Source organism: Thunnus albacares, chromosome 21 (assembly GCF_914725855.1).
Source record: "Thunnus albacares chromosome 21, fThuAlb1.1, whole genome shotgun sequence".
NCBI classification, from domain to species: domain Eukaryota; kingdom Metazoa; phylum Chordata; class Actinopteri; order Scombriformes; family Scombridae; genus Thunnus; species Thunnus albacares.
The window spans coordinates 7,972,634-7,994,966 of NC_058126.1; the positions used below are offsets into that span (position 1 = coordinate 7,972,634).

The window sequence follows — 22,333 nt, forward strand, 5'->3', positions numbered from 1 at the left end:
ACCAACAGTCATAGAGCCAGATGCAGCGCACACCCAAATTTGCCTGTATATGACTATTTTTTTGGAGTTGAGTTTTATTAAAGAATAACATTTTTAGGTGGAATTGATGTCCATGAAGCTGTGACCTTATAACTAACTGGTGAAATAAGGATATATACGTTTACAAAGGTGAGTTACATCTCTGTTAAGTTGGACGTTATAGCTTCAGTTAACGGTGACACCCAACTGTTTTCATCTAGGCGTCGAGAACAAACAGTGCTTTCAGTTGAAGACGTTGACTGTATTGTATTTGCTCTTGTAGTTGGTTGTGCTGCCTACTTTTTTCAGTTTCAGGTATACCTGGAAAGATATTAAAGATAATATTCATAAAGAATTTTAGGTATCCTGTTAAAATCTTTTGATCTTTTAATGCCCTATCAGTGATTGACGCTTTTAAAAGTTATCAAATTAGTTTACAACTGGACAAAAACTTACACAATCCAGCCTTTGTCATGAGTTATGTTTATAGTCATGAGATAAGGCTTAGGTAGGTTAGTGTGTAGTGATACAGTAGTCATTTGGTGTGTTTTTATGTGATGAAAAGGGTGTATATGTGTTCTTGTCGGTTATTCAACCAAGTGGACCCTGCTCTAATTTCAGACGGCTGTATGACTCAATAAACACATGAAACCGATAGGGTTGGTCTCTTATTTAAAACAGCCGAGCTAAAAGTGCTGTCAGTTTGTCGCTGTTGATAGGAACGTTTTGTACATTTGGCTTTTGAGATGAGATTAAATCACCGAAACATGAACTGGATTGTATAAAAAGTGTATCAATGCAAGCATCCATTTGGAGTAAAAACGGAGTAAAAACCATTTAGTTGACGGGCTGTTTTCTGTTTTCTAGTGCTGTCAAGGCCGAAAATGCTGGAATATACTGTATGTTTTGACAGACTGTCCAGTGACTCATGTGAAGTGGGGATTTTATGTAAAAAACATAGTTAATGTCTACTTTTTTCAACGTAAAGCTATATTTTTGTTGTTCAAACCTCTAAGTCATATAACCGCAAACAGTCTCTAGCAAACACAGATAGGATCTTGTGTGTTGTCAAATGTCAGTTATGATACCTCCTGTTTATGCCCTGCAGAGCTTTGTTTTTGCTGCTGAGCCCCTTATTTGCCAACCACTGTGTAGTACATCCAGTCCTATGAACACATCTGTCTTAGACCCGGGTATATATATTTGATCTTAGTAAAAAGTGGAAGTTTCTGTATATTATAGTAAATACACTGTGCTTCAATACGGTAATTAAGAGTCATTGTCTGGTTTCCATTTTCTTGCCTGATGCTTGAGTTACACGTGTGGACTTATGAAAAAGATTGAAACATATATCTGAGATTATTTAGGGGGGTTTTCTGGAGGAATGCAGAAGTTGCCTGCGTGCTATATTTTCAGTCTTTTTTTATTTCTTTGGATACCAGAAGCACAGTGGTGTGTTTTCACAATGCATTGCGCGGGTTTGGAAGTTGGCCAGATTTCATGCCTGAGGGTTTCCAATAATATTTATAAATGCTGACAAATCACATATTTTCTGAGTGCTTTCTGGAAAGTAAACAGAATTGTGCAAAAAGGCAGCAAAATATTTTAAAGATAGTATCACTTTTTTTTAATGCAGCATCATCCAAAGAAGTGTGAATATGAATGATAAGTTCATGTGAACTCAGTTGTGCTAAAAGCAATTTTTTCGGAAGGTAAATTAAATTATCCTGTTATTGTGAGTCATTTCACCTTGCAGAGGACAATCAGTTTATCATCAGTTTGGTCTCTAATCTTGTTCAATTAAGAAGCAAAACTGAGCTCACTTCAGAGCATTTTATGCATCAGTAATGGCTCTTTCAGATAGTGTTAGTCATGCCGGTCTTGCACTTCCAACTAAAGGTTCTCCAGAACTGCTGATAAGGACATTGTTTATGATTTCCCAAAGCAGATCTAAATCAACACCGATATCTTGAGCCTAAGATGTTACAGTTCTTATCCTTGACCGTTTTATTTTTATGGAATACTTAGACATTTTGGTAAATACGCTTATTTTATTTCTTGCTGAGAGTTAGATAAGAAGATTGATAACGTTGTCGTACATCCATTCAGTGTGAAGCTGGAGACAGCCTGTTAGCTTAACTTAGCATGAATACTAGAAACAGGGAGAAAAGGCTGGCCTGCATCTGTCCAAAGGTAAATCTGCCCACTAGGTTTTACAGGGGTTATGTGCTAGACTCTTTCTTGGCCAGGCAACCAGTTGAGACTTGTATGTCATTTTTTTTTGTACAACAACAACAAAAAAAATAGATATAACCTGTTAGTTAGTGAGCTTTAGAAGTACTGGTAGGCTGACTTTTGTTAACTTTTGGACAGAGCCAGGCTAGCTTTCCCCCCTTTACATATATATATATATATATATATATCTACATATATATATATAGAGAGAGAGACTGTTTCCAGTCTCAGTGCTAGGCTAAGCTAATTGTCTCCTGGCTCCAGCTTCATATTTAGCGAACAAATATATAAGTGGTATTAATTTTCACTTCTAACTCTACTGTTAGAAAAGGCTCTACTGACAATCATTCTAAGGCAGCTGTAAAGACGGTAGTTTAGGGTTAACACCTCTGTGGCTCTTCTGTTTATTTACTGGACAACACCAACAAATGGGGAAATGAAAAAAAGGCAACACTTCCTTAAGTTTTATTTGTTCAGTGTTGATGGGTGAAGTGAATTCACTCTATTTACCAGTACCATTTTATCATGCTGAATCTAGTCATGCACTTCACAAAAAAGTAACTTTGGCCTCCATTAGCAGATGCCTGTTTGATTTCAAAGTCTGACCAAACACTTTTACACACTCGCAGCCTTTCTTTACTGTATGAGAGTTGGCAGTGCTCCATTTAATGCATTTGGCCTCTAACTGTGGCTGTCAGGAGCAACCTGACTGATACTATAATGTTTTCCTTGTGTGACTTTATAACGTGCACGTTGCAAGTGACATCAGCCGCTCTGTGCTGTACTGTGTGGTTGTGAGCAAAGAGCTGACGTAGATTGCGGTTGTGTCAGAGTGAGATCTGTTGTACTGTGGTTGTCATAACACAAAATAAAATGTATGGACACAAGAATAAAATGTGAAAATAATTAAGGAGTAATGACTTTAGAGATTTTTGTTTAAATAATGAGAAAATAAAATAAAGTTTAGCATTTTTTAAGGCTGTGACATCGTGTTTTAAAGGGATTATTGCAGGTTTATAAATATTAACCACAAACTTGGACAATACAAATTGTGTTTTCAGACAATGAAAACATGACATGATGTGAGTGAAGGAAACTAGCATAAAGTTTGCAGGTGGCTGTTCATGTCATCATTTCCCACACGCTTTCAACATTGTGAGCTGGGCAGGAAATTTACCCTCCACCACTTCCTTCGTGGGAGTGCCATTCGTGTAAAGGGGTGCAGTAGAGTAGGGGGGCCCCATGTGATACAGAGATTAGAAAGAGGTCCCTATAGACGCAATGGGTATTATTATCACATGGAAATTATTGTCTGACGGTCAATGCAGTCGGTATGGGAAACACTTTTACGCAGCATCGTCAACACCAGAAATGTTTTGCAAGTTTTTATCTGCAATCTGCTCAAATCAATCAATGGAATCAGAAGATACACAGTTTCTCATAGCTTCTAACCATACATGCACAAGCTACATGTGAGATGTTGGAACGATATCGATTCATTTCACATTCAGATGAGAAAAATCACGTCACAGTCTTGTCTGGACCACAGTGAATCACATCTGTCTCTGCTACAATGATAGTGGGGGTTTGTCCCGGCTGTCTTACTACAGTGAGTTACACTTTGTGAAAGATAACATTTTCATATCTAACAGACCATAGCTGCAGAACAAAATGAAGACTGGAGTTATTGTCATGTAAACATTTCTCTGAGGCAGGGAACATTTTATTGGTTGGGCTAAACCAATGAGATTAGAGGGTAGGCGAAGCTGAAAAAAAACATTTTTCTAGGTTGGTGGCCATACGAGGAGACAAAATTACCACACAAAGAGTATGTAAACGCTATGAGGTCTGTTTGAGATATAAAAGTCATAGCCCATACAGTAGCCACCATAACCTTAACCACCCCAAGCCTTTACTGAACCCCAGCTAAAAATGAACTTAAAGACAGCCATAATCAATTTCATATTCAAATGTAAGCAGCTCAACAGTCTTAGAGCCAAACATAACCATTTTAATCACATGACAAGACAATACTCTGTAGTTTTGCAGACCATTTTTGACAAAAAATAGTAAGGTTAGTAAAGTTATCAAGGTTAGATGGTGAACCTACCTGTTCTTACAGTTTCACAATAGCCATACTAGCTCATAGCTAGACTTCCAAAATCATCAATGCTGATGTCTTGAGTGAACAAATAGCTGTTTGTTTTATTCATATTTTGTTCCAAACCTGCAGAGTGCAACAACAACAACAGCAACAACAACCCGCCATGTTCCCATATTTGTGTTTTATTATGTATGTCACTGTTTGATCATTTATCTCATGGTTGTATAACTCTGTATAAAACATTGATAAGTTTTGATATAACAAGACAAAAAGTGCACAGCTCTAGTGAGCCTGTACTAAAGCACAGAGGTCCTTGAGCTGATGTTAGGCAGGTATAATGTTTAGCATGGTCACATTTGTTTAGTATATTAGCAACAAAAATGTGGTAATTGGCGAAGCATAGCTGAGGCTGATGGAAATGTAATTTATTTCGCATGTATTACAATTCATTCTGTGGGGATATGAATATCTGTGCCAAATTCCGTGGCAATCTATCCAACGGTTTTTGAGACATTTGACTAAAAAACACAAATGTCAACCGTGTGGTGGCACTGGAAAAAAAAATTCAGGGGATCACCAAAGTCATTAGGATTCATCCTCTGGGAACCATGAAGGTCTGTACAAAATTTAATGGCAGTCTATCCAATAGTTGTTGAGTTATTTCAGTCTGGACCAAAGTGTTGCACCAACTGAGACTTTTCGGTGTGGCTAAAAAGTGGATGAGTGCAACTAAAAAAGAGCTACAGACACATGAACAGAAAGTGTAACTAAATTGTTCATCAGAGAACTGTCTTCTTAACCACTAGTCAGTATGGTTTGGTGGTTACAGATCTCATGTAGAAACATCAGTCAGTATTTTGTACCTTTACCTGCTCATCAAGATGCCTTAGAGTTATACAGTAGCTCATATTCAGCACATTACATTACTACAATTAATACCCCATCTAACCACCACTGTAACTGGATGAACTCCCACTGACACCTTCACACTACTGGTCACGTTCCACTGTAGGAAAACAGGGGCTCTGTTTTGACTTCACATTCGAGCCCATCATAACATTTGCTTTGAGAAATGGGGCTTCAAATAATACATGTGTGAGAGACTGCGTACTGTACATAATTACAGACAGGAATCTCCAGTGAATCTTCAGAAGTTATTTTCAGGGAAAACACAGATACCCCCAGCCGTCCCCCAGGCTATTTTGTTACTTCATTAAACTTATATCTGGGTTGTGCATTCGGGTGTATGAGTCAGCCTTGAGACTTGATCAGCAATTTCTAATAGCGAAGCACAGAGCGCGAGCATGCATACTTTATACTGTCAGTGGTTTCATTTTCCTTTGGACGCAGCATGTTTCAGAGATCAATTTTTATGGATTTGTCAAGTCATAGAGAATAGTATTGCAGTTTCAGTATTTTAGCATACAGTATTTTACTAAAGGAATCAGTATTTTATAATATAATTATTAAAACAAGTGTTGCACATTGTAATAAGTCATTTCAGTGCATCATATCAACATATAATGCTCTTTAATTAAATTATAGGACTGATTGCAATAGTGAGTTGGAGGATCCAGTTCTATCAAATTCTTATTCTGGATCTGACAGAAAATGCAAAACTCTTCAGTTCAACATGTGCAACAAGACATGACATGTTCTGGCGAATAATGAAGGCCTGGAAGTTATGCATACATACTTTCTTCCTTCAGTCTTAGTTGGAGATGTTTTGCAATATAATGTAGCCTCAGGGTGCATATTACACCTGCACACATTTCAAAGGAAAGTAGCAGTACTGCTTCTCTCCACCGGCTGTGTCAAACACATGTGTATTTAACATTTCACTCCTCCATGTCAATGGATTTACCTCCACATTCCTCACATTCCTTCCCTGTCATTCGTCATGACAACGATATCCAGTCACTGACACTGATACACTCGGTGCCCCGGAGGACAATCGGTTTTCGTCACATGGTGGAATAGTTTAGGGTCTGATCTTTTCAGCATTTTCTGTTTCTGACGCTTCTGTTGTTGTTACTTTAACCAGATGGACGACATCGACGCCATGTTCAGCGATCTGCTGGGGGAGATGGACCTCCTCACTCAGGTGAGCTAAGGCAGTTGTCATGACAACAATAAGACACTTCACTCCACATCTTTTTAAGATTTCTGTTCAGAAAATAGCTACATTATTGTACATTCTTATTTATTTCTTTGTCATTTTTATTTCTTTTTACTCATTATTGCTTATTGCTTATTATTATGTAAGTAGTTGTTTTTGTTGTTGTTTTTTGAACTTTTGATTTATTTCATTTCAGTTGCTTTTAACAGTAAGTTTAAATTACAAATTGTAGTCACAGCAATAAAACTTTTTTTTAAAAAGACAAATAAAATAAAAGGTGAGTAAATAATTAAGAGTTGATGGATTCACAGTAGCCAAGAGTTTCATTATAGCACAACATAAACATTCACGTGTTGGTTTCACTTTGTTTCATAGGCCTAAGAAATTATTTGTAATAAGTGGATGTCATTTTTTAAAGTTTAAAAAATGTTCTTGTCCTTAATTTTAGTCTATAGTCTCTCTCATAATTTGAAATATACATAGAGAATAGATCAAAAGGTTAAATTCATTCATTCATTCATTAAAATTTCCACTATTGTGTGCTATCATAGCAGAGTGAATCAGATCCACTTTGTTTTTAAATTAAATGTCATTTATGAATGAAAAGAGTTTTACACACATTTCACGCAACACATACTCAACTACACAGTTTCTCCAGAGGGCTTGTGGTTTATTCTTTCACCTTATACTGTACCATAAATAGAGTTCTACTTCAGAGACAGACGACAAACTCACTAAAACCCACCATCGATCACTGAGCCACTCTAGACTGGCAAGCACAACAGACACAGCGGGGGGAAACACTCTTTGTGGTCATCTAACAACCATAAATTACACTCTCTTTTAGAGGGGAGGTCAAATGTCAAACTCATGAGCCAGCTAGAGATTACACTTTTTTTTTTCAGTGAAAAGCCCTGCTGATCACTTTGATGTTGTTTTCAGCCCACCAGTCATTTTAAATCACTTCCATTTCACCAGGGGGGCTTAATATTACACATAGAAGCCTTGTTAAGTGTAATACCGAAAAACAGATGTAACATTAGATGTGTAAACATTTTACTTTCTTACATAATGTGCGGGGACAGTTGATGTTTCAGGAGACTCAGAATGTGTTGTTGATTAACTCACTGAGCCCCTGGGGGTCCTGTAGTTCCACAGATATTGTATTCATGCTCTTATAAACACTCTGCCTTGTTCAATTCATCCCTGCAGAGCCTCGGACAGGAAACAGTGCCTCCTGCCTCCTCTCTCCCCAGCAACGACAACCTCAACTTCTCCATCGGCTTCACTGACCCGAATGGTGACCTAACTTTTTTTTGTGTGTGTGTGTGTGTGTGTGTGTGTGTGTGTGTGTGTGTGTGTAGAAATACTGCACAGAACTGGGTGTTGAATTCTACAGTAATCTAGTTGTGCAAAGACAGGATGTATTGCAAGTTTTGGCGCAGGAGGCAGAAAAGCAGCATTCAGTTACAGCATATCTGGCTACTGTTCAAGCTTTAATTTCAGGCGAAGACTACAGTCACCATAAGAGCTAATTACTCACTGTTTGCCTCTAGGTCTAATGGGTTGTAAAACAAGCAGTAATAATGTTAAAGCAAGGTCACAGCATCTGTTTGTCTGCCATTAGCACTCTGCTTTAAGTCCTCGCTTTTGTCTTTTTATTGTGTGCCCCATTAAGTCCTGCTATATCATGTTTTTCTATATAGCTCTTCATCACACAGATGCATGTCTCAAAGGACTTTACAAAGACAAACCTACTTAGAAGAAAAAGTTTTCTAATAAGACACCCTTTATAAGTTGTAAATACTGGCTTTATTAAAGGCATTATTGGTTATTGAGTCATTTACTAGAGCTTTATGTATCAGGTACAAGCTATTAACAACAACACCTTTTTCGGTTGCCAGGTTGTTAAAAAATCCATCTGGCTTGCAACCCAAATGTTGTGTTTATTAATGGTTTATAACTCATATATAAATCATTAGCTAATGTTGAGATTTAAAATAATTTTCTTTTAAACAGCAGTTGGCAAACTGCTACAATTAATCAATCGATCAATGAGTTACTTTATTTGTCCTCCCAGTGGCCAATTGGTTGTGCAGCAGTGTAACATAGGATAAAAACACAAAAAGCACATGAAAACAACATTTAAAAGAAAGTAGAATACAAAAATTAAAACAATTTAAAACAAATGGTTACTTCTGGAGTGTATGAAGATTTCTATTTTTCTTAGTACAGCAAACCTTTGAGTGGTACCGTATATATCCATCTATCCATCCATTTTTCTTTACCACTTATCCTCTAGAGGGTTGTAGGGGAGCTAGAGCCAATCTCAGCTGACACTGGGCGAGAGGCGGGGTACACCCTGTACAGGTCGCCAATCAATCACAGAGCTAACATTTAATTATAGTGACAGACAACCATTCACACTCACATTCACACCTACGGGCAATTTAGAGTCACTGGTCTGTGGGAGGAAGTTGGAATACCCAGAGAAAACCCACATAGGCACAGGGAGAACATGCAAACTCATGCAGTGTTCATGCAGAACACAGAAGGGCCCCAGCAGCACCCTACCATATATATGCAAACATTGTATGCAAACAAATAAAAAATATACAACACATGATTGCATCAAGACAGCATACAGTAACCTATTTAGCCCAGCCTACACTAACTGGTACTACCAGCCTTTATTCCTCAGGAGAGACAAGGAAAGATCAATGAGTAATGAAATATAAGAAATGCCCTCATTTAGTTGTTATGACTTTGCTTAATGAAAACACAAAGAAAGGTTCTTGTAAAAATGACTCAAGGTTTTTGGAAAAAACACTTCATCATTGGAAAAAAAAAGGAACAAAAGCATCTTCTACATGTCAAAATTTTTAAAAAGTTTACTCAGCGGTCATCTATTCTGACAGAGAGGTAACACCTCCCTTCCAAAACAGTTTTGGCATTTGTATTAAATATACATAATGTACCTGAGACAGTTCTTTACAAATAAACTGATTCTCCTCTAACACCAGAGTCCCTCAACGAACTGGAGGACAATGATTTGGACGCACTTATGGCTGATTTGGTGGCTGACCTCAATGCGACTGAGGAGAAACTCGCAGCAGACATCAACGATCTGAAGGTGCTATCACCGCCCAAGCAAGACCTGCCACCCGCACCTACGGGCCTCGCTTCACTGCCGTCACCCCCAAGCAGCGCCAGCAGCAATGCTAGCACCACGTCTTCCGCCTCCTCCTTACCACCTCCGCCTCCTCAGGGTGCAAAGCCTACAATGGTGAGTCAGCTTGTGTGCAGTTTGTCAGCATGAGAAGACAACTGTAGCATTTCTGCAAAGATCTTATTAACATCTCTGCTACTGGGGACTGGTTCAAAATTTAAGAAGTGAGAGTTTTAATAGAGGTCTATGTTAGACTAAGGGAGTTGGTTGATGATGATTAAAGAAAATGCTGGAGAAAAGACAGCAGAGAAGAACATTTCTGTGCATTGTTATGATCTTATGAAGTAATACGACAGAGCAGAAACATGAGGCAATAAGAGGCAATAATGTCACATTCTCTTTTATTGGTGGCGTGTCTTGGTTTACCACAAGTAAGCGCTTTCTGAGCCATGCGTGACAGGACACCATTACAACAAAAACATCACCATTTCCCAGAATATACATTTCTCTTGAGCACTTTTTTTGTCTTTGTGGAACTGGGAAGAGTGGTATTTCTCTTATAACGGTTGAACAGTGAGATCATGGCAAAGTGGATGGAGGCATCTGTTACGGTTACAGAGACTCGTGAGGCGAAACAGCCCGAGAGTCTGTCTGGAAAAGATCAAACACACACAGCCATGAGGCAGAAAAGAGTAACAGGATCAATACCAAAGGTTGAAGAAGGGGAGGTAAGATGTTGCAGCAGTGGTGGCGGTGGTGTTGGTGGTGGTGGGGGAGGGGAGGAGCCAGACGGGAGCTTATTGCTTTAGCAGGGTTTGTTACCTCATCCTCCTGAGGTAAAAACACCAGCTGTGCTGAGGCAGAGAATGCGTCATTGTTAGGTAGAGGTGTACAAGTTCATTAAAGCTGTGCTGTAGGCAGACTTTTAATATAAGAATGCACCAGATTTATAATCCTAAATTCAAAGAAAATAGTATCACATCCCTAATAATTGAGATCCAATAAATTGGACGTAATTCCCCAAATGAAATTCTTGAATTGAAACCTGTCCGCCCACAGGGAGAAATGAAATTAAACACATTACACCTCCAGAACAGCACTGAAGTGTTAGATCCACAGAAATGTGGATGTAGCTGGTGAAAGGTCACCAGTTAGATTTAGACTTAGTTAGATTTAGAATTAGACTTCTGCCTCTCTCTTTATGTTAAAGCAATAGTTCAGCATTTTGGGAAATACACTTACTTGCTTTCTAGCAGAGAGTTAGATTCAAGAAGACTGACACCACTCTCTTGTCTGTACAGTTAATCTGAAGTTACAGCCAACAGCCAATTAGCTCAGATTAGCATAATGACAGCTGGCTGCAGCTTCATGGATTCACATGAGAGTGATATTGATCTTCACATCAGACTCTCAGCAAAAATGTTGAATTATTCCTTCAAAAATCAACATTAATGTGCCGTAAGCAGTTTGCTGACATCAAAGATGATTTCTGAGTGCTGATGTTCAAATTTTATACTGTGTAGCTTTAAAACAATGACACAATGGCAGGATATATCCCATTGTTACAACATTATAACTAACATAGATGAAGATCTATTGTTCACCATAATTCATCTGTCTCATAACATTATTGTTTGTCCTGTTCAGGAGGAAATCGAGGCGCAGATGAAGGCCGACAAAATCAAGCTTGCTCTTGAGAAGCTCAAGGAAGCTAAAGTGAAAAAGGTAAGCGGACATTTAACTGATGTGTAAAATCCACCGGCAACAGTAAATTTTAAAGATACTGTGAAATACAACTACTTGGATGTCACCATGAAAGACATAACGTTCAAACAAAGCATGCATGGCTCTCTCTTCCTTTTCTTTTGTGCAAGCCATCTATCACAGTAATGGATCGCTTTCATATAGCCAACATACTGCAGGACAGCGTGATTTCCTCCTTGGGTGATATGTGGATATGTTCTCATCTTCAAAGCGCTGCACAGAAGTATGGACATGTGGTCGTGCATGCAAAGCTACGAGTCAGGAACTGTGATTTTACACAAACCAAACTCATTTCATGCTGATAGCATGCTTTTATCATGGTCGATGCGGCCATTATATCTGACAGTCGAGTTTTTCACCTCTACTCACGACTTAGCTGAGAAATCCCATATAGGTTGTATATAGGTGGGACTGCTTTAATGGCCTGTTATAAATTCTTATATGTTTAAAAATGTCTAAAATGAAAAAGGAAACCAGAAAAAAAACGCCCTTCTTGAATCACCATGTACATGTGCGAATGCTGAGAATACACAGACCACTGGCCAGTTTCACAGGAACATCTGTCTCTGAGTCGTTAGGCTCAGAGGAGCAAGGTGCACTCTTAGTAGTTTCAGCGAAACCCTCTGTGGTCCGAGGCCCTCAAGTTTCAGATAAACCCACTGGTTTCCGGTGCATGCTCCAAACAATCGAGGACATACTTGCACGAGGAAGTACCGTAAGAGGAAAAATAATTTGATATCCAGTGACATTTCATTCATCCAACTGCCAAAACCATATTGTTTTGAAGCAAAGGTCGAGAACGAGGAACATGTGATCTAACACCCTAAATCCTCTTATGATAGCATCTCTGAAACCCATATTGTTATGACACAAGGCAAGCGACTGGCTGACCTTGGTTCTGTGAAACTCCTCAGCCTCCCAAAGCTGGATTTGTTTCCAGATGAGAGGAAGTATGAAGCCATATGAGCCTGTGAGGAAAGCACAAAATTAATCTCAGTCAGCTCGGGGCGAAGAAGGCGCTAAGACTGCAAAAAGAGATGAATACAAGGGAGGAAAAAAAACGGTGGGGGGAAGCCAAATATGTTCAATAAAGAGATAAACATGCTGATGCTCCAGACTGCTCTGGTAAAGCTAACATTATGAAACAGAAACAACTATTTACCGTATGAAGCCTATAATTAAACTGGCAAATAAACAAGCTGCATGTGCTTCAAGGCTGGATTTTATGTCTCACTCCAGAGACATCTGCTGCTATCCACAACTTTTAACCTCAGTCTGTCATGCAGACGACACAGAAAACCTCATGTTAGAATCAAAGACACTTGGATAAATAGTTTGATTTTTGGGGAAATGCCCTTATTCCTTATTAAGCTTCTTATTCAGATGAGAAGTTTGATACCACTCTCATATTTGTCCATTAAATATGCAGCTACAGCCAGGAGACGGTTGGCTTAGCATAAGGAATGGTATCAAGGGGAAACAGCTAGCCTCTTAAGCTAATTAATTAACATCTACTGCATATCTAATTTATAAAATCTGTACGAAAACCGAAGTGTAAAAATGACAAGTTGTGGTTTTACGGAGAGTTATGTTCTGTTTTCACTCTTTTTACTAACTTAAGCCAGTGGTTCTCAAACTTTTTCACATCAATGACCCCCTAAACTGACACAAATTAGACCACGGACCCCCATCTGATAAGATTTTTGCTTTTAGATGTTTTATTACTGAATGTGTATGAAACCCATGACCAAAATAATCATACATTCTGGCGTTGTGTTACTTATGGATGGAATTACAGTGAAATTAAATTATTCCCCTTTTTGCTGGGGACCCTCAAGGACCCCTGGGGGATCCCACTTTGAGAATCACCGACTTAAGCTAAGTTGTGCTAGCTGTAGCTTCATACTGTACAATCAATAGAGTATATCAATCTTCTTATATAGCTATCTCTCATCAATAATGTCAAACCATTACTTTAAGCTAAAGAATTCTCACTGGTTGGAGTTTTAACTTTTTTTTTTGTCATTTATTTGTTGGAGAAAATACTGCAAAAGTAATATTAAATCACACTTTTCTGACAGTTAGTGGTGAAGGTGATGATGAATGACGGCAGCTCCAAGACTCTCATGGTGGACGAGAGGCAGACCGTCAGGGAAGTTCTGGAAAACATGTTTGAGAAGACTCACTGCGACTGCAACGTGGACTGGAGCCTGTGTGAGACCAACCCTGAGCTGCAGCTCGGTGAGTTACAGCAGTAATATTATTCAACATTTAATATACTGCTCCACCTTGGCCATGTTTATGACTGATAATTAATCAATCAACAATCACCATCTCTTTTAATGCGTTGTCATCAGATGATATACCATAGTGATTCAATCTGTGGTGAAGTCATAAGAGATTTGCTGTTTTAAACATTTAAACACCGTTGACAAGTTAAGTATTTTCAGAGGGGACAACCACAGAGGAAACAATGTGGTTTCCAGCAGCAGTTTGGAATAAATCTGAACTGGGTTGGTATAATGAGTATCTACCGAAATGTAAGTAACAGAAAATCCAAAGGAAAATATGTGATTTCTGGGAAATGTAGTGCAAGAAACGCCACAGGTGTAAGCACTAGCTGAGCAGCAAATATATCAACAAAACCAGAAAAACACAGATTACCCCTTTAACAACATAATCCTTCAGTGTGTTTTTATATCAATTGTAAGCTAAACACACACACACACACACACACACACACAAAATGTGCAGGGTGGTATATTTCATTCAGGTCCAGATGATGGACTGTGTTTTTATTGGCGCAATGGCTGCCACACTGCAGCGAGCTCACAATGAAACATTTATCTGACTCCCATTCATCTCTCTCTCTCTCCCTCCTCCTGTCTCTTTTTCATACTCTCTCTACTCCTCGCTCCTCTCTAACACACACACACACAGTGTAGACAGGTGGGTTTAATTTGCTGTATCGGACACTGTCAGTCATCCTCCCTGTCATGCGGAAATAGAAGCCTTATGATCTCAATCCTCCGTCTGAGCTGTCTGTGCTATATTTACTTCAGCTGCTGGACATCGCCGCCATTGTTACCATCTGTTTTTACTGTTTCCTAACAACTCCATCTGATTATTATGGAGATCATTCATAATTTAACAGAAACAATCTTATATTTCATGATCAGGGAATCATTTTACTCCGTCCCGAAACTGTTTTAATGAGATACTGGCGGTAAAGTCATTAACGTCTGTGAGCGAGTCAATATTATTTTGTTTGAAAATCCCATTCAAGTAATTTTATATTCAGCTAGTTAAGCAGTAATATGTGAAATTAAAGGATAAGCCTGGAATTATTCTATATTTTTTCTTATTGTAAACAAAGTCCAGGAAGGAATTTGAGAAAGCAGCAATGTGTTAGTCCGTCTCATACTTTCTAACTTGTCTTAAGTTCATTTAGTCTGACTAAAGAATGGCAAATATACATTGTTCAATTTTTACAAAAGGCTCATTAATTTCATAAAACAGCTGGGCACTGTAGTTTTAAGCAAATGTCTCGAAAACAGGAGTAAATTGTGCTTTTATTGGGGACTATTTTCAGCCGTGGAATGATACACATTTGGTGTGCAAGGAAGAATTTACAGCTCCATGGTGTATGTGGGATTGATTCAAGATAAAGTACAGTGCTTATGTTCATTGTAAGGAACATGTCACCTACAGTAGTGCGGCAGCGTAGCTCACTGATGTGTTTTTAATAGTTTTCGGACGACAGTGAAGCCCTTTTATGGTAAAGAGGAACGAGTTAGAGTATATACAGCTTTGGATACACAGAGAATACTTGTTAGTTTGATAAATTCTTTGTTTTTCTTCATTTGATTTGTTGAAAATAAGAAAAGTATTGGATATCATTGGCCTTATTGTCTAACTCTTTGCCGCAAATACCTCTTCACAGAAAACACCTTTTTTGAATTGTCGCATTGCTAAGAAGTGCAAACAGCTTCTTCCAGTGTTGCCACAACCCAAACTTGAAGCAGATTTTTTTCTGCAAAGGACTTGCAATGAATCACACAGGACTCCTTAACACCTAACATGCATATTTTATAACATTGCTTTCATACAAGTAAAGTCCATACTGCAGAAAAACCCTCAAAGAGGAATTCACTCACTTCCTCTCCAGATACTTTATATACTTGTTTTTGAGCCTGTTTGTAAAAAATGATTACATATCTTGACGGCTCAAAACAAATGAGGAAATATGTGTTTCCCTGTGGTCAACACTGTTTATTTTTAACCAAATGATACGTGATAAGTGTAGTTCCACGAAACGCTGTGTGACACGCAGATTGCTACTTATAACATGCCGTCCATGCAAAACTCAAAATTTTTCTATATAGGTTATTTGACTCATGTGCACGAGGGTGGGTGGGCTTTTGTGTCATCTATGAGTAACTAAGCAGTGTGACGGCTCGACAATGGAAACCATATACAAGTTTAGTCCATTTAAACTCCCCCTGAGTGTATTATGTTCTAACTAAACTAGAGGGGGTTAAGTAGTATAACATTTTTGCTGACCTTTTATTTTTTTTTCTCCAACAAAAAGTCAAGGCTAGTCATGCCCAATAAACACCCACAGAGCTCAACAGCAACACCATCTTCAAACAAATCTTTACTGTCGAAGTCAGCCATGTGCTCACCATGCACACTACTGCAGAGCACCATGTGGTTAATGTAGTTCAAAGGGATTTCTTCTCATAATAACTTGCTCCAGCAGCAAAGTCACACCATCCGTTTAATGATTGTAATAGTCAAACTATAGACTGGAACCCTGGCAGCAATTTATTTAATGCCTACCTCTGTCTCGGCTAGTAACCTGTAATTGGGGACCATGGCTAAACTACAGTCAAATGCCCAGTATACATGATGGAGATCTACGACAACGAGTGTGTGTGTGGGCAGAGAGGAAGACGGAGGAGGTGGAAAGTGCTCTTAATGTGTTTTCGAGGTTTAGTGCCATTTAAAGTCTTTCCAGCAAACAGAAAGGCTTGTATTTTATTCAGCCCTTTCCTAATTCACCCCATTTGAAATAGACAATCGTACAGCTGTGAAGTTGACTTTGTAGCAAGCTCAGCTGATTTACAGATACAGTGACACAGTGAACTACTGTACATGTTGTGAAGCATTTGTTTTGATGTGTTTTATGGTGCAAAGCTAAACAGAGGGAGCATGAAGACCATAAAGTAAGATTAAAGACGATTGTAGATTCTGCTTTAAATAATAATGTACTGTTGATTCAGTGTGAGAAAATAAACTTGACACAATTTTCATTTTCCAAAGCCAAGTCATGACATTAGTGTTTAAATGTGCTGAGAAATGATTTTCTATGGCTGATATATATTAGCTGTGTTTGCTGCAAAGGATTTAAATACAATTTTATACATATTTTACTTGAGTATTTCAATTTAGTGTTTTGACTGCTTCTCCGCTACATTTCTGAGACTATCCACACCAGAAAAACACAGTTATTTTGTTCAAATGCTTAAAATGATTGTTTTCCAGGTAAGAGTCCTATCTCATAGCAACAGTCAATGTTGGTTTATTTTGACCATGATCACAATCTTTCCAAAAGATCTTTTTAAATAAAACCAAGTAGTTTTATTTGTCTAAACTTTACCAAACCGTGACTAGATCTGGTAGATCATAAAAGGCTCTTATGTATTGTTTTTGTAATGGTCATTTAGGCCAGTTCAGCAATGACAAACAACCTATTTTGACATATAAGGAGGGTAATATCCTAATTTTTATTCCACTAGGGGCTACTAGTTACTTTTCAGATAAAAATAAAAATAGTAATGTGACACATGCATTGCTACCCAAATGTACATAAAGTAGTGGATCAGCTTCAACATTAAAATGTAGCTTACAGCAGTTTAAACCTCTGAAGGGTCATTCTTCTTAATGAGTAATTTTAGTTTTGGAACATTTTACTGATAATAGCTAGAGCACAGTTATGGATAATTAACCAGTGGGCTATTGGGAGCAGACACATTAAAAAGCCCCCCCTCCTACCTACCAGCTATAAAGGACAGAAATATAGCCACATCAAAGTTGGTGTAGGCAGATACTCAAGATCCAAGGAGATTAGGGGCTAAAAAATGCATTCGGAACATCCCCACCCCTCACTCAGCCCTTTGGCTGAGTGAAACCGCAAACAGTCATTTCAAACAGAACCCCCCCCCCCCCCCCCCCCCCCCCGACCCTGTTTCCAGTAGGCCCGTTCAGTAATCAATTCATGATTAGTCATGGAGTATAGATGCATTGTGGTACTTTTACTTAAAGCCACAATGTCTATAATATGACATTTTTCAAGTAAAGCACCCTTATGGTAATTAAACTGTGGGTTTTGTCTCAGTTTTTTACAAAAAAGAACTTTCAAAATATACACATAGTGGCTTTAAGTATCTGAATACATCTTTTCCCTCCGGTTTGCTGACATCTAAATTTCTCTTTTGACAGAGCGAACATTTGAAGACCATGAAAATCTTGTGGAGCCACTCTCAGCGTGGACAAGGGACAGCGAGAACAAAGTCCTCTTTCAAGAGAGGAAGGAAAAAAATGAGGTTTTCAAAAACCCACAGGTTAGTCACCTTTATAAACCAACACAGACTGCCTTTACTTCTCTAAACATAATACTGAGTGATCAGAGATGATGTGCGTGACATCTCAAAAGTCCAACACTGGCTATTTCATTGCTCTTAACTTTGGTTTGTGCAAATCTATCTCCACATTGTTTCAGCTGAGCACCATCTGGATGTTTTCACTGATGAATTGTTGTCTGAATTATGAGATGTCTTTCCTCTTGCAGGATGACCCCTTACATTTATGTCTTCACTGTAATATATCAGACAAAACAGCTTCAGGCATAAGACATTGAGATCTTGGCATGTTTGTTGATATAATGGGACCCCTTTATAATCTCAATGAATTTAATGGATTCGGTCTGTTGGCAGAGACAAATAGGCGGGTTGGAAAACTGGTGAGATATTCTCATTTTTAAAGTACTCCATCATGTCTCCCACGTCCTCCCCAACAAAAGACAGATCTGTTTTATACAGTATGTCCCCATCAATTTACAGTTTTAACTTCTGACACGAGCTACCAAAATAGAAACCCCCTTTGGGCTTTCTCTCATCATAATAAAAACACAGGCCTAGACTATGATATGAAATCAAACTAGCGCAGTCACAGAGGGACAATGACTTGGCTTCAAGGGTTTTTTTAAAAGCTGATAATGATTATTTTTTTTCCGCTGAGAATAGCCAATGTTTTGTTAAGATATTCAATATGTTAACATTTGACTTTTCTTCTGGAGAAAAGTAAAGTATTCAGTGATTTATTCTTGACCACATAGAACAATATCTGAGGCAACATTTAGATTAAATCATTCCACTGAAAATCGGGATTATCATGCATGTTTAAGGAATCGGACATTTGATTAAAAAAATTCCCAACTGACAAAACCATGTGCCAGTATAACGTGATCCTTAATGTACTTTGTTTTATTCCTGCAGAACTTTTATCTATGGAAAAAGGATAAGAGAGCTTTGAAAGAAATAAAAGACAGAGACAAGGATATATTAATACAGGTAAATAAACTCATGCACCCACATGAACCCGTAAGTGACATTCTCCCCGGTGGGAGCTCCTCTCGGTGACCCCTTTCATCCCCTCTTCACCTCCGCAGGAGAACTTCTGCGGGACTTCCATCATCGTGCCTGATCTTGAGGGGGTGCTGTACCTCAAAGAAGACGGCAAGAAGTCGTGGAAGCAGCGTCTCTTCCAGCTGAGGGCCTCAGGAATTTACTATGTGCCCAAAGGGAAGACAAAGGTCAGGGGTCAAAAGAGAACATCATTTGTGGCAAAAGCCAGATAATAAACAAACATACAGCGGCTGATACTCAGTTGTAAAAATGAAAATCCAGCAGATATCTAGATTTTTTTGCAATGTTAACTAAAACCTTAATGAAAGGTCTTTTTTTTTTCTTTAATCACCGGAACTATAAAGTTCTAGCATGTAGACTCTCTGCTTTATCAATCCCAGTCTTGTTTCATGCATCGCTGAACGTAACTAGAGCTTCTACTCACAGCTGAATACCTTCAGCATATTCCCTTACTGTATATCTTTCATCTCTTGGCAGCTCATCCCCCCAAACATACCATTCATACAGTACATGATGCTCTACTATTGTGTAGCATGGCATGGAATAGATAAACAAACTCATGGAAAAAAAGACACTGCAGATCATCTTATAATGTAATCCTTTTTTAATTTCTTTTCAGTCATCCCGTGATCTCGTCTGCTTTGTCCAATTGGACAACTTAAATGTCTACTACGGCAAAGATTTGAAGACAAAATACAAGGCCCCGACTGACTTCTGCTTCGTTCTGAAGGTAAGTTGGCTTTAAATTGTTTCCTTATTAGTCTAATTTGCCTCAAAGTCACATATTCACTGTGGAACGGATAAACAGAAAAGCTGTTATTTCCTATCACCATGACACTGACACTGACACAATTTACAGTAGCTGTTATACTGGTTAGTGCTATTTTGCATAGCTTACAGTCTATTGCACAGTGCAAGAGATATTAATGCAGAATTGAGTTCTGCATCGTAGTTTCTGAGTGTACAGCATAGTCAGCTTTGCAGCTGCTCGCTCTACTGGAAATGTGAAAAGCAATAAATAGTTAAATTTGAAGAAGTGAAAGAAGACAGTTTTACTTTAATTCATCTGAAAGTGGCGAGAGTGAAAAATGAACAAGATGACTTTTTTAAACAGTTCCTAATTTTTTTAAAAGAAATCGAAAGTGTCACGCGTTTCATTAAAAGAGTACTTTCAAATCTGAGCATATTAGCAATGATGGAAGTATACTGCTCTCATTTAAGGCTAAGAAGTGCTGACGGAAATGGAAAAAGCAAGAACCTGATGAGTTGCTGGTCAGTCTTAAAGGGATATGAAAGTCTCCTTTATTTCTTTTTCCTCTATCTCGTCTGGGAAACACTAGAATCAGCAGATACTATTAGACTAGATGTTGAGGATCAAAGCAAAAAGAGCTTAGAGAGGCAAAGAAACTGAATTACCTTCCAGTGAAAGAGAGTCCTCAAGGTCCGAGCTGAAGGGAGGAGGCTATAAGGTGCCGCTCGGCCAAGGGCAAGGGAAAATGACCTGTCAGAGCGGACATTTTGGAGGGCTAGCCGGGTTTCATGTAATCTCTTATCCTCGTTGTTGTTTGTAAAGCTCAATAAAAGCAGCTATTTTTGGTAGATGGTAACGAAGATGATATGACAATAAGTGAAGCTGCCAAAGTGTTCAATTCAATGTGTGTTCAACTGTGTTCAATGAAGGTGTGTTTTGTAGCTATTCAAGGATGCGAGCAAAAACAATTTAGCAGTTAAATATTCAGAGCTGCCTGAGGTGATCTCTAATAACATCCCCATTATGTAGAACTGATATCAGGACAATAAGCTTAAATTGTAACTTCCTCTTCAGAGGAAAAACTGACGCTTGAGCTAAAATTACACCTACACAGTAAGCACTGTACAACAAATATCTTTGTAATCATTACAATGGGGTGAGAGTGCATTTCCTACTATTTTAGAAAACACTATTTGAGCATGTGACTCAAGCATCTGATTGATCCTGTCACAAGATTACATCATGTACCTTCTGGTCCTCCTTCTGTTTATGTTCACAAATGCTGTCTGGACAATCCTAGACAATATAAGTTCAAAACATAAAATCAAATTTAACTTGTATTGGCCTTTAACACCCTCTCTAGACTCACTCTGCCTCCTTGTGGTATCCTGTGATACCCTTAATATAACCAAATTATCTAGTGGAAAACACTGAATCATATCTAATCACAGCATGAGTCAAGGGATATTTTTCTTTCTTTGAATATACTAAAATAGAGTAGTAGGACAACAGCCAGAAAGAAGGAGGTCACAGTGACGCATCGTCTCCCTAGACACTACTATTGAGTGTGTTTTGGTCTGTCGTTGCCCCAGAAAACAGCTTATTACACTTTAAACGGAAACTATATTGAAAAGCAAGGTCGTAATCTGTTACAGTGTGTTCAGCGTCAAAGTTTTTTAGCATTAGAGACTCCTGGAAAATGAGAGGATTTGTGTAAATTTTGTTAAGGAAACTAAAAAACAAAAAGGAATACTACAATTTGTACTTTTTGTATTTTCCAAACTAGTACTTCTCAGAGTATATTACTGACATAATGATGTTTATTCATTGTATTTGTCTGCACAGCATCCTCAGATCCAGAAGGATTCTCAGTATATCAAGTACCTGTGCTGTGATGATGCTTGGTCCATGAATCTTTGGGTCACTGGAATACGAATTGCAAAGGTAAATTGGAGCAATTCTACATTTAATGATAAGCTATAATGTCCACTAATCCAGAAGACACAGTATAAACTCTGCGGTGTGTTTCTTGCACTTCCAGTACGGTGTGTCGCTGTATGAAAACTATAAAACAGCCGAGAAGAAGGCTGCTGTCAGCTCTGTGTGGACGAACCGCAGCACTCCATCAAGCTCCAATCCATCAACGCCCTCACCCACCGTCAAAGGTAGCACAGCACACAATCTCCCCTTAACTGAGTGTTTCGCTGATTATGTGACGGCTAACTGACAGTGTGAAACAAGCCAGATGTAGTGATATGAACAGAAACATTTTCACTGTGCAGTATGTTCACTCATGAGTGTTTCTTCTTCTGTCCCAGCCAAATCACCGAGCCAGGCCAACGGCCACGCGTCAAAGCCCCAACCGAGACCCGATTCTACGGTATGAATTTCAATGTTTCGGATGATTATTTTCATTAGGAATCAATATGTTTATTATGTTTTTGGTTGATTAATGAATTGTTTC

At 38.5% G+C, this 22,333-nt stretch overlaps 1 protein-coding gene across 1 annotated transcript in view; it reads left to right on the top strand.

Moving 5' to 3' along the window:
- Positions 1–22,333, top strand: part of LOC122972341 (amyloid beta (A4) precursor protein-binding, family B, member 1 interacting protein) — a 25,144-nt gene continuing 2,811 nt past the window's right edge. The window contains exons 1-13 of the mRNA XM_044339341.1: positions 1–168; positions 6,402–6,461; positions 7,689–7,776; positions 9,500–9,762; positions 11,293–11,370; positions 13,491–13,650; positions 17,914–18,035; positions 18,969–19,043; positions 19,142–19,285; positions 19,738–19,848; positions 21,715–21,813; positions 21,911–22,034; positions 22,188–22,249. Of these exons, the coding sequence (XP_044195276.1) occupies positions 6,402–6,461; positions 7,689–7,776; positions 9,500–9,762; positions 11,293–11,370; positions 13,491–13,650; positions 17,914–18,035; positions 18,969–19,043; positions 19,142–19,285; positions 19,738–19,848; positions 21,715–21,813; positions 21,911–22,034; positions 22,188–22,249 (1,386 nt within the window). The 5' untranslated portion in view covers positions 1–168. The remainder of the gene's footprint in view (positions 169–6,401; positions 6,462–7,688; positions 7,777–9,499; positions 9,763–11,292; positions 11,371–13,490; positions 13,651–17,913; positions 18,036–18,968; positions 19,044–19,141; positions 19,286–19,737; positions 19,849–21,714; positions 21,814–21,910; positions 22,035–22,187; positions 22,250–22,333) is intronic.